Source organism: Tachypleus tridentatus, chromosome 9 (assembly GCF_004210375.1).
Source record: "Tachypleus tridentatus isolate NWPU-2018 chromosome 9, ASM421037v1, whole genome shotgun sequence".
NCBI classification, from domain to species: domain Eukaryota; kingdom Metazoa; phylum Arthropoda; class Merostomata; order Xiphosura; family Limulidae; genus Tachypleus; species Tachypleus tridentatus.
In genome coordinates this window covers 57,462,671-57,479,050 of record NC_134833.1, presented here as the reverse complement: position 1 = coordinate 57,479,050, position 16,380 = coordinate 57,462,671, and the positions used below count along the sequence as shown (strand labels likewise).

General features: G+C 33.4%; 1 protein-coding gene across 3 annotated transcripts in view; it reads right to left on the bottom strand.

The window, feature by feature from the left end:
* LOC143225291 (uncharacterized) overlaps window positions 1-16,380 on the bottom strand; it is a 222,701-nt gene that overhangs the window by 100,598 nt on the left and 105,723 nt on the right. Inside the window, exon 4 of one of the 3 annotated variants that reach the window (XM_076454430.1) lies at window positions 14,689-14,709. The exons of the other annotated variants lie outside the window; for them this stretch is intronic. Coding sequence (XP_076310545.1) covers window positions 14,689-14,709 — 21 coding nt within the window. The remainder of the gene's footprint in view (window positions 1-14,688; window positions 14,710-16,380) is intronic. 3 annotated transcript variants of the gene reach the window in all.

Here is a 16,380-nt window from a genome sequence, read left to right as displayed (position 1 = left end):
TTAAAGATAGATTTCGATGTGATGAGCGTCTCAAGGAATAGTTGTTCTGGTGGATCACTTTTGCGTTTTTTAGACTTAATTTTCCCTTTTAATGATGATTGTTTAGTAATAGAAGTTACGCTTAATGTTGTTACGTTACAGTCCTTCAGGTTCTAGTAAAGAGAGAACAACGAGGCTAAGCGGAACAAAGCAAGTAAGATTTATTATTTAATAAACCTCACAGTTGGTTTGGTGTTTTATGGTGCAAAGCAACTAGGCTATCGGCGCCAAACCTCACAGAGGTAACTAAATTATATGTATTGATTAAATACGTATATATTATTAATACTTTAATAAAAGCTTCTATAAAATTATACTTATAATTATTTCAATAGAAAACATTGTTTATAACTTTTATTTCTGTATATGCTGTTTATTCGTATATCCCCCAATGGCTCAGCTGTAAGTGAGGAGGTTTTTAATTCTTAAAACAGTTAACTACAAACTATTATTCGTGTAGTTCACTACGAAATGAGTAAAAGTGTGCGCAGATATTTTTGTTGCTGAATGACAAGTTTCAAAACTAAGAGACATGGATTATAAAATTTTCCTAACAGCTAGAAAGAGGCGTGTTTCCGTCTGATTTCGTGTCCCAGGTTGTATTAATTACTTCACGTGCTGGTAGGTAGTTGCAATAGAATGTTAAAATGGAATCGAAATTGCTGCATAGGAAGCTAGCAAGCCAATATTAGCAAACGTGATGCTCAGCAAAGATGCAAAAAGAAAATAACATAGAGAAGGTTGCCAACAGCTCTTCCATCACAGACTTCTAGAATATGTTGCTTTATCTACACTGAACCAAACAGCACATGTCTGTCTGCTTGAATCATAGGGAATTTTGGCAAGAATTTATCACTGCAGATGAGACAGTTCACGGTAAAATATAGTTATGCAGATTTTGTGTTTACTTTCGAGGTATTGGCTTTATAGAAGATACTTGACATTCAATGCTCTTCAGGTCTCGTTAAATATGTGACTTTGATGTATAGCTAGAGATACTTATATTGTGAAACTTTGTCGTTTCTGTACGTTATTTTTCTAATCTTTCTTGCAGTTTTATATGGAGGACGTCTTTTCATTCAGGGTTGGAAGGAATGATATTTTCGAGTTTTCCCTTCTCAAGAAGTAATAAGTGGGCCAGTCTTCTGACATTTATAGAAGCAACTGGGTTTCTGGTATATTGGAATATTAACAAAGGGCAGCTTACAGAATACAGTTCATATAAAGACTAATAAATTAGACACTGTTACAATCAACGTTATGATATCGTTCTCTTGGATTGCATAATTAAGCGAGTAGCTTCTTGGACTAATTTTTGTCCTCCGTAAAATATCCTCGTTTAAATGGCGGATTCTTCTTTTTTTTTCTGATTTATGAAGTACATACAATTTAATTGAGTTTAGAAAACAATGTTCTATCTTGACGTTGGAGAACTTGCATACTCACATATTAATGGACGTATATACTGGGGAACTGTCGTATTAATGAACGTATGTAGTGGAGGACACATATTAATGGACGTATATAGTGGAGGACATCACATATCAATGAACGTATGTAGTAGACGACTCACATATTAAAGGGCATATATAGTGAAGGACTTTCTTCAGTGAAAACAAAACCTTTTTCAGACGATATTTGTTACGCTTTACTCAGTTTTCTGGGTCTGGTAACCCAACAAACTGTAACGATCACAGAAGATAGGAAGAAGATAAATCACTTTAAATGTCAGTGTTTTTAAAAAGCACATAGTTCTATCGAGTGTTAGAGGTAACTGGAACAGATTTGTTTTGGCCTAATACATGTTTGATATAACTTTCTGAAGTCTAACTTGTCAATATTATTTGATTGAAATGTTACAAATGAAACAAAAAGTAAACATTTCACCGAAGAATCCAAGTTTTAATTTTGTTCCATAGTCATATCGACTTTTCGTCATATTATAATGATTTAAGGTTAAATGAAAACCACTGATGACGTTAACGACATTTTCTAGAGTCTTGAGAATTGAAGACATCACTGGCCTTAGTTTCAGCTAACAAAATAAGGCCTCATTTTCAAACTATGTTGCTGCTATCGTTAATAACTCACCTACCACGTTCATTAAGCAAAGTAACGAAACAGAGACGTTAAAGAAAATAATTGGCTTCCTATATATCGAATCATAAGATTAGAAAACTTCAGTGAGTGTGAGGGTTCAGTTACATAGGAGATCCAAAATGTTGGAATCTCTATAACATAGTATGATACAGAGTTAAACGATTATTTACTATTTCAGCTGAAAAAAAATCCCTAGAATAAAGCCGCGTTATCTATTCTATTAGCCGTTAAGATATTTCCTATAAAACAAGAACATCATCTATTCTTCCTACCGTTAAGATATTTCTTACAATACACCAACGTTATCTATTCTTCCTACCGTTAAGATATTTCCTACAATATAACAACGTTATATATTCTTCTAAACGATAAAAAACTCCCTACGATAAAAGCACGTTATCTGTTCTTCCAGCAGTTGAGAGATCTCATGCATTGTGATAACGTTATCTATTCTTCTGGAGATAATGAATTCTAACTGATAAAATTAATATTAGTATTATAACATCGTTGAATATCAAGAGAATGCGTAAAATGTTGTCATAACCAATAAATGAGACATTTTCTGAGAATGGAAACAGAAAAATGTCAAGTTTTGCCTCTTGTTCAGCTATGGACACGCTACAAGTAAGAAGTTATGCTGTAAGAATAAGCAAGTAAAATAGAAGGGATAAAAAACAAGCAAATTCTTATGTACTTTGGATACGGTACAGGTACGACACTGTGTATTTGTAAATGTAATGCAAATAAAATTTGTGAGGCATTAGTACTAGTAATGCCTAGACGAACTAGATATTTTATTATTGGCTAAATGTCTATAATTTCTTCTCAGATTATTGGCAATATGGAACAAATCCTTACAAGGACACTTATGCACTGTTGTCAAATTTCTCACGTGTCCCTTGTGTATGTATCCTCGAGAAGTGATTAGATCTGAATACTTCACGTTACTTCCACACATGTACCCTCGCTGACAGACACACATTTTTACTTTCTCTACTTTAAACTACGAAGTACAATAACTTTCAACTGAATAAGTATTGACGTGACTAGCACGACCATATTCCAGATGGGAGAGCAGTAACAATATTGTAATGAGAACGAGGCGGAGTCTCAATAGATTAGCTGACTCAGTTTTCCAGCTAGTAGAGTTCACGCCCATTGGTCACATTGTCATGTTTAATCATGATACAAGTACTTTCTTTTGTATTTTTCTAGTAATTAGCACCTTTCTAAAGCCAGCTTTTATAGAGTTTTGTTGTGCATAGTTCAAACTTTCCTTTTAAATGCGCTATTTCACAGCAACCACGCTAGGTTTTACTTGCTTACCTGTGTGCTTCTTTTCTTAAGCAAAGAACAGATAAATACTAATTACAAGCTGTCTTGTTGTGTAACAGTGAAATTTTTAAACCGTAATTAAGTAAAGTTTTTTGGTTGATTCAGTACAAAACTACACAATACTCTTTGTCCATTGTGGGAAATCGAACCCCGGGTTTTAGCGTTGTACCTCCTTCAGCTGACTAGGGTCTTGAAGTAATTCTGTTGGATAGTGTGAAAAAGTAAATTACTGTATAAAACCGTTAACTGAAAATAACAAGAAACGTTGCTAAAACTGTTGTCAAATATCTGATATAATTTTTAAAGCACTGAAATTAATTGTCAAGTGTACTTTAAGTAAGAACGCTAGTGTCCAGTGTATATAATCGTTTTTATACTATAATACGATGAGAAAAGCCACGATATGAGCAATATTTTACAATTTCTTGGTGGTATTTCAATATTCTTTCTATAGCATTGATCTTAGCTTCGAAAAAAATTTCTTATTCCTAAACGAAATAGACAGCAGTGCTACCATCTGTCGTATATGACTTCAACTTTGCCTTACCCAATATTCTTTTGTCGTTTAATTAATATTACATGTCTCGAAAGAAGGATTTATCAATTAATCTCAGCTTTGTGTAGCTTCTTGAAGGATCTTGAACTTGTGTTTTAGTTGGGTTATAGTTGCTTTTAGGAAAACCCATAGATCGATCCAATTGAAGGTAACGTAACAGGAAAAAAACAATAGAGAAGGGACGTGATTTTAAGAGAACCTATAGACGATGCATGTCATGCTAACATGACATACACGTAAACATTATAAAACGAAATGTAACAAAACATGTTAAGTAAAATAGAAATGTGAAAAAAGAATGCGGCAGTAAAAAAGTTGCATCTTCGATTTGGATAACATTGACTGATACAAATGAATCGTTGTCTGCAATAATTATAGTAAAGAAAAAGACAGTTTTAAAGTTTGATTGTGCGAGAAGGCGTGTTGGGCACGTGACCAACTTTGCTTGAGTGCGTCATTACCGCTGGAAAAAGACCTCCATCAGTGCAGAATATTGTAGAATAAAAGATCTTGTAAGAAGATAGAACATTTGCCGATAGGGAGAGGTTTACGATCGATACGAGAAGATCGATAGGCCTTAACAGTCCTGAACTTAATGTGCACATACCCGTGCACACGAACTCATAGACCTTCCTGTCATGTTAGGTGTAGGAGCGAGAAAATAATTCGGTTTCTCTATCAGTTAACAAACTTCGGTTCTGGTTCAAAAAATGAAAAATAATTTTAACACAAAACGTAATGCAAAATAGTAATAAAAATACAACTAATCATCTGAAGGCAACTAGTTCAAAGGGTAACCCCTTTGTTAGAAAAATAGAGCTGTCTTAGCTGATGTGACCACTGTCCTGCTGAAAGATATATTTTATGTCCTGTAATTCTACCTTTCTCACCATAAAGTACGAAAACAAGATGGTGAGATGTAATAGAACATTGACTTTACACAAACTTTCAGTTCGTTTATCTAACATATGACCAGTAATTTCATTCACAGTAAACTCCATTACAGACACGTTCACACTGGAGCGCATCAGCCTTACAAAAATGTTCACACTGAAGTTTATTATCCTTAAAAGCACACTCACACTGGAGTTAATCATCTTTACAAATACATTCACACTGAATTCCATCATCTTTACAAATACGTTCTTACTGAATTCCGTCATCCTTACAAACACTTTCAGATTGGAATTATATATACATTAACATATATACTGAGGACTTGTTGCTCCATATAGGCCACCCCATGAACTAAAGTAAACTTTAAAGCGAAAATAAAGCACTCAAATCCAGGCCTTACCATTCATATCTTTATCAAATGTTCCCTTAAACACCCTTAAATTAACTGCATCTATCACATCTGAGGGCAACCCATTCCAAAGAGCAGCCATCTTGTTACAGAAATAAAGCTATTTTATCTAAATATATTACCACTGCCCTGTCAAAAGATGTATTTGTGTCCTGTAATCCTACCCTTCTCACCATTCAGTACAAAAAAAAAAAGTTACATAAGTAATATCACTTCCTTAAATAATTTTAAATGATTCAGTGAGATCCACTATAACTATTCGTTTAATTTAAAAGAAAACAACTTCAAAGATCTTAGCATGTCATCATATGACAACATTTCCATCCCAATAACACAATCAGCTCTCCTCTGGGTCTTTTCAATAATTAAATGTCTTTCCTGATGTAAGAAACCCAAGACTGAACAGAATAATCCAAGTGTTGTCTAACCAATTTCCTACACAATTAGATTTTAATAATTTAGACTTCTTATTTAGTATTTCTTTAGATACAACCTAAAATCCTACTCACCACTTTCAATGGGATTTTAGGAAAACAGATACTCTTCTTCATTAGTAGATCCATCTATAGACAACTTCAAGGAACACTGTGGGGACTACATTTCAACAACAGAATTTCAGAGCAATCTGTGTTGTGTCCTTTTAACAAACTCTCAGTTTAGTTTCTGTTATGTCCCTTTAACAGAATCTCAGGACAGTCTGTGTTATGTACCATTAACAGAACCTCAGGGAAGTCTGTTTATGCCCATTCAAGAGAATCTCAGGAAAGTTTGTTTATTATCCTTCATCAGAATCTCAGAACAGGCTTCTATACCTCTTCTACAGTATCTCATGACAGTCTGTGTTATTCCCCTTTAACAGAATGTCAGGTAAATCTGGGTTATGTCCCTTTCTAGGGAAATCTGGGCAGTCTGTTTCTTCAACCAGATTTGACAAAAAACTTGGACTATGCTGTTCAACATAACATCAGGACAAGGACATAAACAAACAGATGGTAAATAACCATTTTGGAGAACTTATGAATGACAAGTAAAGTTAATGAAATTACATCAGATGTTAACACTAGTTTAAACTGTTGAAGATCTCGCTGTATTAGAGAGATTGCAACAGATCTTTTCAATACATTAGTGCTGGCTAAATTGTATTCTAAAGGTTCACATGTTTGATAAAATATTTAAGATCAAAAAACATTTGCTGTTCTGATTCTTCCATTACACATTGGTGTTGCTAAAAACATAACAATATATGTGAGGATATGCATATACACACACAGAGAGGAGAACTAATATAACCTATACAACATGGTGCCTATTGGTCCATCTAGACTGTCCCACACTCTAAACTAAATTAACTTATAAAACAAAACAAAAATCTTAAAACCAGCCCTTATCATTCATATACTTATCAAGGTTTTTCTTTAACTCATTTAAATTTACCACCTCTGCAACATCTAAAGGCAACCTATTCAAAGGCTAACCATCCTGTTAGAAAAATAAAAAAATGACAACTACCTTGCCAGTATTTATACTTGTGTTTCTTAGTCCTGCTATTCTCACTGATAAGTATGAAAAACATAATGTATTAAAACTATCAATTCACTTTAATAGCTCAATCAGATCCCTCCTAATTCCTTTTTTAAGAAAAACATTTTGAGAGCTTTCAGGATTTCCTCATTTGACAACTACTCCATCCCAAGAAGCATTCCAGTAATCCAACTCTGAACCATTTCCAACAATTCAATGTCTTTCTTAAGGTAAGGAGCCCAAGAATGAACACAATGTTCCAAATATGGCCTAACCAGTGACCTGTACAATGAAAGTATAGCCTCTTTATGCTTGTATTTAATATTTTCTTAGATACAAACTAAAATCCCACTTGCCCTATTAATAGCAACACTTGGATGGCTTTATAACTGATCGAGTATTGCACAAAATCCTTTTTTTCTTCATAACATTGTTAAAATTATTACAATCCAAAATGTACTTATAGTTCAAATTATGATAACTCACATACATTATATTGCATTTATCATAAATAAAACATATCTGTTGTAAACTCACTAAATGATCTAAGTCCTTTTGTAAATCAGCAGCATTCTCTCACCCAATACCTTAATATCATCCACAAATAAAAGTAATTTATTTGTTTCTTCATCTATGTACTTGATGCCAATGAAAAATAGCAAAGGTCCTAAGACTGAACTCTGAGATACCCTATATGTGACATTAATTTAGTTTGATTGAACTTCACTCTTCTATCCAATTTGCAAACTAACCCCTATTTGTAAATAGACAATTTTTAAAAGTATTTTAGGCCCAGCATCCCCAGGTGGTTAAGGCACTCGACTCGTAAGCCAAGGGTCATGAGTCTGAATCCCTGTTACATCAAATATGCTCACCCTTTCACCATGGGGGTGTTATAATGTGATGGCCAATCCCACTATTTGTTGGTAAAAAAAGTATCCCAAAAGTTGACTGTGGGTGGTGATGACTAGCTGCCTTTCCTCTAGTCTTACACTGCAAAATTAGGGTCGGCTAGTGTAGATAGCCATCGTGTAGCTTTGCACAAAATTCAAACCAAATCAAGTCTTTTATGTGCAATCTCATCAAATGCTTTCTGAAAATACAGATATACCAAACTTACACCCCTACCCTAACCTATATAAGAAGTAACCTTTTCAAAGAATGTCAAAATATTAGTGAGACAATGCTTTTCCTTACTGAAACCATGTTTACTATGTAATAAAATTCTAAACTTTGTTAAATTACTTTATAAAGCATCTTTTAACAGACTTTCCAAAACTTTTTCCATAACTGATGTACAACTAATGGGTCTATAATTACTAGGACAGAAAGGAGTTACATTAACTAACTTTCAATTCTCTGGTTTCTGTCCACTATTCAAGGTATGACAAAAAATAGTAGTTGTAATGGCTCATATATCCAATCTTTAATCCAAACCTTCTTCAAAACCCTTGGGTAAATATTATCAAGCCCAGTAGCCTTTTCTTAACAAGCTCAGAATTGATGCAGTTATCTTGTTTAATCTGTTTTGTATATTAACTCTTCAAATGTGGAATGCTGCTTAAATCTTTGTCAATAAAAACTGAAGGAAAAGCAAAATTATAATAACCCAGTCATTTCATAATCATTAAGTGCTTGCCTTTTATTATCCCTCAAGGGTCCTCCACTCCCAATTCTAACATTTTGTTTACCTTTAATGTATGTAAAAAAACCCTTACTGTTAATTTTTACACTTTTGGCCAACCTTTTCTCATATATCCTTTGTGATATCCAAATTTCCTGTTTCACCAACAACTTTCTTGTTCTTCTGCAATCTTCCAAGTCTCCAGTCAATTTAAATTTCATAAATGTATGATGCTTTTTAGAATTTTTATTTCATAAGCTCTTTGTAAATCAACCTAGTTTTATAATTGTAACTACTCTTTTATTTTTAGAAGGATTACATTTACCTAGAATATTTAAGAATTTGTCTTCAAAAATTTTCCACATCTGATCAGTGTCTTGAAATAATTCACTTGCCCATTTCACAATGGATGACACTTGTCACATCCTTTCAACATTTGTTGCCAAAGTATAATTATTCCTTATCTCCATATACAGCAAAACATTGAACCTAATACAACAATGACCACTTTCATCTAGATGTTTTTATCCTCTTAATAATTTCTATATTTAAAGTTAACAGTAAATCTAAAATAGTATTATTTCTAGTAGGTTCCCTGACTAATTGGTGAAGACATCTATCTTGAACAGTTTTCAAAAACCTTCCTCCCTCATGGTTTGACTCTAGAATTTTCCAATCAATATGTATGAAATTAAAATCACCCATAATTATGACTTCACTAACAGTTGGAATCTTAATCTCACTGTAAAGTTTCTCACTAGTTTCATCAGTATCATTTGGTGACCTCTAACAAATTACCACCAAAAGCTCTTTCCATTTATATCCACAAACAGAAACCGTGATGAATTCAATCTCCTTGCTGTTAACATTGATATCCTCAACTTAAGCAGGATTTAACTCATATTTTACATATTAAGCCACTCTTCCCTCTTTAATACTCTATCCCTATTAAAAAGCCTGTAAGCCTGTATTTCAAAGAAACATCTGTCATCAAAATTATCTATACAGAACCATGTTTCAGTTATTCCCATTATATCTATATCCTCCATTCCTACTAATGGTTTAAAGTCACCTGTTTTATTTTTTTATACTTTCAGCATTACAACAGTAACAATTAAGCCTATCTTTATAATTACTTCTATACTCATATCCCATGCTAACTTTTTGTCAGCCTCTTTTTCTTTTTCCATTTAGTTTTCCTGTCCTTCATCACTCTCTAGTCCCAGTTTGAAACTTCTTTTACAGCTAAGTTAATAGCCTTAGTAAACAAGCCAGCCATTATCCTATTTAAATCTTAACCATCCATTCCAAAAATGATTTTTCTTTAACTGAACTGATACCAAGAGTCCCAGCAGCCCATCTGCTCATCCTTACATACTAACCTAAGCTTAGCATTTAGCCCGATTGACCTACTTATAACGTTATTCCAACAGTTAATTCTAGGAAGTTATGGCCTTTTTTTGTGCTTTTACCAACCTGTTGTACTTATTTATGAGCTCCTCTACTATATCTTTCCATACACTATTAGAGCCTACATACATCTCTGCTAGTCCCTTTATTGTATTTCCTGCTCTGTTAGTTATATCCTTTACCTGTGTCCCTGGGTAACAATATCTGATTCTTTTCTCTCTATTTACCCTACATACTATTCTACCAAAATGTCTTGTCAAGGAATCACCTATAATTGTAATCACGTTATCATCCAAATCCTTATCTGACACTTGTTTTCTTTCCTTCCAATAGTTCCACATCTACAGAAGCCAAAAGCTGAAATTTGTTGCTCAACAGAATAGGCTCAATATAACTATATTCACTACTTTTAGCCCTACCAGTAGTCTTTCTAACTTCTTAAAAGCAATTGTTAACTGATGTATCCCTTACATGTTAAATATTAAGTTTCTCCTCATATCATGTTACCATTTCTTACATTCTACACTTCTCCTTATCCGTAGCCTCAACCTTAGTTACGATAGCCTCCAACTTCTTATACAACCTACAAACTCTACATAAAAATTGTACATCTTCATTACTAGCTTCCTTATACGTACATTACAGTCCTGTGTTCTCAACTAAAACTCACTCATCACATCCACTACACCTAACAAACTGTGAATGCTTAATTCCTACGCTAGTCTTAGCCATTGTACTTGTATCCTAAAAATAAATACTTAATAAGAAATTACTGTTAAGCCTAACGTTTAATAATTATATAATTTTTTGGTCATTACTTTGTTTTCACATTAAAGTTTATATTTATTTATATAGAACATAGAAACAGATACTCTACTGAACTAGAGTACAGAACTGATGTAAAATAAACCACATCGAACCAAAATATAGATCTTCAGTTCGGTAAACTGTATTGAACCAAAGTAAGGTGAACCATATATAACTGAAATTAGGTAAACTGTATTGAACCATACTACTCCACTGAAGTAAGATATATCGCACAGAACCAGAGTAGAGAAGTGAAGTAAAATTCTGTTTAACCAGAATACATAACTGAAGTAAGGTATCCCATACTGAAATGGAGTATAGAACTGAAGTAAGATTTACTATGTTGGACTAAAGTACAGAACTGTGTTAATATATGCCATACTGGATCATAGTACAGAATTACAGCATGATAAACCATACTGAACCAGTGTACAGAATTACTCGAGGCTCAACCTAGTTACTGCAATGTTGTGTTTTTAGTACTATTTAAATTATTATCAAATATGCTCTTCTTGAAAGTCACCAATGACTCTCATGTTCTTTCTTATAGTAAAGATTATTTTGAGACGAAATAAAAAAAAATTGCTACTAAACAAGAAGCCAGTAAGGAAATAAAGGAACGCACATTTATTTAATTAAAATAGTTGTTCAATTCAAATTGAAAACTAATCAATAGAGGTATAAAAAAAATTAAAATATTTTGCTGAATTGTAACTTTATATTTGGTCAAGTCCACCAGTTAAATTATAATCGTTAAATGGACGATAGATGGCAGCAGCTTGTGGAACATCATTGATAAATATATAAAATGTATATATAGCTATTGTACAGTAAAATGTCCATATGGCGTGCTACTATGTATGACTTGTTATAGTGTAATCTTTGTTTATACGCGTATGTATTCATTACTCCACCAAACTTTGGTTTGGAAATACGAAGTTGCATAGACAGGGTATGGCCTTAAGGCTATCATACTGTGGCTGTATTATTAGATTTACTGTTGTCTGATCGACTGTTCGATTAAAATAGTCAATAGCTGATGGTGGTGGGAGAGTTGTATATTAGCTGCCTTCCCTCTAATCTATAAGCCCAAGTAGTCTTGTGTAGGTTTGCACGAAAAACCCGAAATAAACAAAAAACACAATGAGCTATTTTCTTAACTCTGAACAAATCTGACCTGATAAGCATACTTGTAATGTTGGTTATAATATATGTATTAAGCGTTAGATACAGCTCGAAACTTCACGTAGTAATGTACGTTATAGATAAGTAAAGTACAAGTATTAATAGTGAGGGTTACATCATGTGAATTCGGGTTACTTGTCAATATGATAACGTTACACTATTATGTAGGTCGATACCTAGTAAAAACAAAATACTAGAAGTTTTAAGAACCCTTCATTAAATTTTTATTCTACCCGATATTTCAGCTTACACATTTTTCAATATTCTATGCACGTCACAAGTTACAAAATAAATTTTACATGATAGTAACTGAAAACAGTCTAAAATTACAATGCCATAATAGAGCGGTGCTCGTGATGCTGGTAGAGCAGCGCATGCGTACTGTATTTTTATTTATTTGTTGTAAACGAAGAATTGTGACTATCTGTGCTCTTGCCACCGAGAACTTAGAAATAGTTGTTCAGATAGTGTTATATAAATAAACAATGCACCAAGACGTCGAATTCGACTTCCTAACTATCCCTTTCTTGTTAAGAGAACACCTTGTGTCTGATCGCTTGGTAAGAGAGGTAACATGGAAAAATAATTTTATTACAGATTTATTCTTAAAATAGTTTTAACAAGTTACAAAATAATATCACGAACACAATATACGATAATTATCTGTTGCTAAAGTAAACTCTCACACAACATTTAACCCGCTAGTAGTATCTCGTGCAGACCTGGTATATAATATTATGAGATCTTATCGACGGTGGCAGTTGGGTTTTAAAATCCTTGTAACCAACAATAAGACTCAGAACACAAAAGCATAAACCAGCGTCAAGGAGGACTTAACATTAAAAACAAAACAAAATATGCAGTAACATCAAACATCGTACAGCTAACAGAGTCGTAACGTAAAGAAACACTCGCGGTAACATTAAACACCGTACAGCTAACAGAGTCGTAACATAAAGAAACACTCGCGGTAACATCAAACATCGTACAGCTAACAGAGTCGTAACATAAAGAAACACTCGCGGTAACATTAAACATCGTACAGCTAACAGAGCCGTAACATAAAGAAACACTCGCGGTAACATTAAACACCATATAGCTAACAGAGTCGTAACACAAAGAAACATTCGCGGTAACATTAAACACCGTACAGCTAACAGAGCCGTAACATAAAGAAACACTCGCGGTAACATTAAACACCGTACAGCTAACAGAGTCGTAACATAAAGAAACACTCACGGTAACATTGAACACCGTACAGCTAACAGAGTCGTAACATAAAGAAACACTCACGGTAACATTGAACACCGTACAGCTGGCTCAGTCTTAATGTAAAATAAATAAAAAATAACTCGCTGTAACTTTAAAGACCGTACATATCGTAACAGTCTTAAACCATAAAACACCGTACAGCTAGTATAATCTCAACACCACAAATCTTGCTAGTACAGTACAATTCACAGCAATCTTACAAACCATAAGAAACATTTTAGCATAAAACAGAATAGAAATTGCAACAGTCTTAAACACTGTACAGCTCACAGTAGACCTATCCATGAATTTAGACTTACTTGTCATAGATCTTTTATTTGACAGAGTTAATATATGTTGCATCATAGTAAGTATCTTTATCTATATTCGTCTTTGTTTGAACAGTTGCAGAGAAATAACACACACAAAAACATTTGGTGAAATTATTGATGTTTATGTAAAATTTATAACAACCCCACCTATTAATTAATGTATTCATTGTAACTACAACTTGCCTTCCCTCTAGTTTAACCCTTTCAAAGTAGAAACGATACATAAGCGCAGATAACCAATGGGAAGCTCAGATAGATAAGATAACCTGCCGTTAACCTTTAGGTAGCAAAAAGTGGGATTGACCATTACATTATAATACATCCACGGCTGAAAGTCGTGCATGTACGATGAAAGGATTTAAACATGCAACCTTCAGATTGTGAGTCGAGCGTCCCAAACACCAGCAGCAAGTGTGAGACTTTATAATGCTAAAAATTGGGTTTTGATACCAGTGTTGGGGAGAGCATAGATTGCCCATTTTGTAGCTCTTTTTAAGTAATAGATAAAGAAGGTAATCCCGACCCTGACACAATTTTTATTTAAACTTGTGTGTATCTGTACAAATAACAAAAAAATATAGATAGATTATAAAAATGTGTTTTCGGGTTAAAAACACTGTAACAACCAGTCTTTAACGACTCATGCAAACAAACATCAATGTATAACATTTTCCATTCCACAGTTTAATGTGTTTTTAAGGATCTTAGGAAAGTTATAACCTTGTATAGTGACCCATTGGCTCAGCGGTATGTCTGCGGACTTACAACGCTAAAAACCGGGTTTTGATACCAGTGGTGGGCAGAGCACAGATAGCCCATTGTGTAGCTTTGTGCTTAATTCAAAACAACAACAACAATCGTGTAAAAGAAAGAAGAGATAATTTATCTTATCTAGCTCTGTTAATAACCCCGCCTATTAATTACGGTCATTTATAAATTTTTATTGGCACATCTCATTATCGATTAAAATTCTTTAAAACTCATTATTTTAATGATAACCTTCACGTCATCATTACATGGTTCGGCGTGTAAAGCAATCACGTTTGGATGACAGGAGATAGCGAAGTTGTCAGTTTCCAACGTTTTAATGCGATTTGCCTTCACCGTTTTAAACGCCCTGACACCTGTCGGACATGCACGTTTCAGAAAAGTAGAAGATTATTATTTACTTGCTTGAGACTTATCTGAAATGGAAATAAAGGAAATGGAAATGTGAACGTACCTTGTTCCATCTTCACGGGCTCTTAAGCATGAAAGAGGAAAGAAATGTTTATTAAATACAAGTAATAAAGAATGAAACATTAGCTGTGCAAGATACAAACGTATATATTCTTTCGCTAAGTAATTAGGTTAGTTTGAATTTCACGAACAGTAATTAAGGTAAGGCAAACTCGTACGTAAAAAAAACGCTCCATAAATAAAATAAATCTGTAGTACTCTATTTTCTAATGTAATACAATTTACCGACATGATGGTTTGTGTGCTCGTTTGTAGTAACATAGTAAATCTGATTGAAGTCTTAAACTAAAGTACAGATACCATAAATATATACATTAACGAACTACAGATGAAATGATATCGATTTCTTTCTTTCTAATCAAACATTTAAGATATGTGGCTCCATCTAGTGAGACATATTTAAACTGTAGTCCTATCTTAAAGATAAGTAAGCCCTTTTTTGCTCGACAAAAACCACGAATAACTAAAATGTATACATGTTCCGCAGTTAGTAAAATATAAATACATTAGAAAGATTTTCTTTTTTTGAATAAAAATATTTATTTCTTTGAGTTTCTTAAATATATAGCGGTTCTCTTTCCTTCCGACAGATGACAGGAAAAGCACGATTGTTGGTTGATTTAACTTGCATTGATTAGCTGGATAGTAATAGTTTCTTCGTTCCATGACTTATGACGTAAATGAGTTTAACTTCGATCTATGACTTTAGTCTTTGTAATAAAGCTGTTTTGTGTTACTCAAAGTGAGATTATATATGCACATAAAACGTTGAAAACAAACATTAGATTAAACATACCGTGTTTAAACACTTCTCAATCAGTCTGTGGATTTCAACTAGATATTGTTTCTATGTTCTGATAATACAACTTGCCATTCATTTCAACTATATATTGCTTTTATGTTCGAATAGCCGAACTTGTCTGTGGATTTCAATCAGATATTGTTGTTTATATTTCGGGATCATCTAAACTGACATAAGGGTATGTCCGTAACTGGAATGTCCGCTTTTTTTTTTTTTTTTTAACCAAGGATACCAAAAGGATCACGATGGTTTAACAGGTGTTTGATTACCAGGTTGATTGAAAGAGTAATGTTTTGTTCTTTGTACCGACTACAGGGGTATTTCCAACAGAGAAAGATGAAGTACGGCTATCGCGTATACGGGACCGAACATTTGGTGGAATCTCGGGTATTATCACAGCTGTTACAAATTCTGGGATACATTAGTCTTATGTTTCTATCAGATCTCAGCACATTAAAGTCGTCAGCTTCATATCTGACTTATACTAAAGAGAAATAAACAATAAAAAAAATCTCTGTTCTTGTGTCTGTCTAAATGAGAAAACATGTAGCAAACAAAGGAAGTCTGGTAGAAAAGCAAATTTCACTGGTAGATATTAAACTGAAAGAGGAAATAATTGTAATTTGTAGCACACATATTAATACTCAGCGTGACCATCCAATAAGTTAAGTCTTATGATTTAAGGCTCCACTTGAGATTTGTAGATAGAAAGACACTCGAAGTTCAGATAATTGTAGAATAATTTACAACGTTAACATGTATTATGTATATTATAGATTAAGGGAAATAACCATTGAAATAGTGGTGAAAATATAGCTGTTTTTATCGTTTTTCTGTTTGATTAATTTCCAACATCAAAGTCAGAATGTTTAA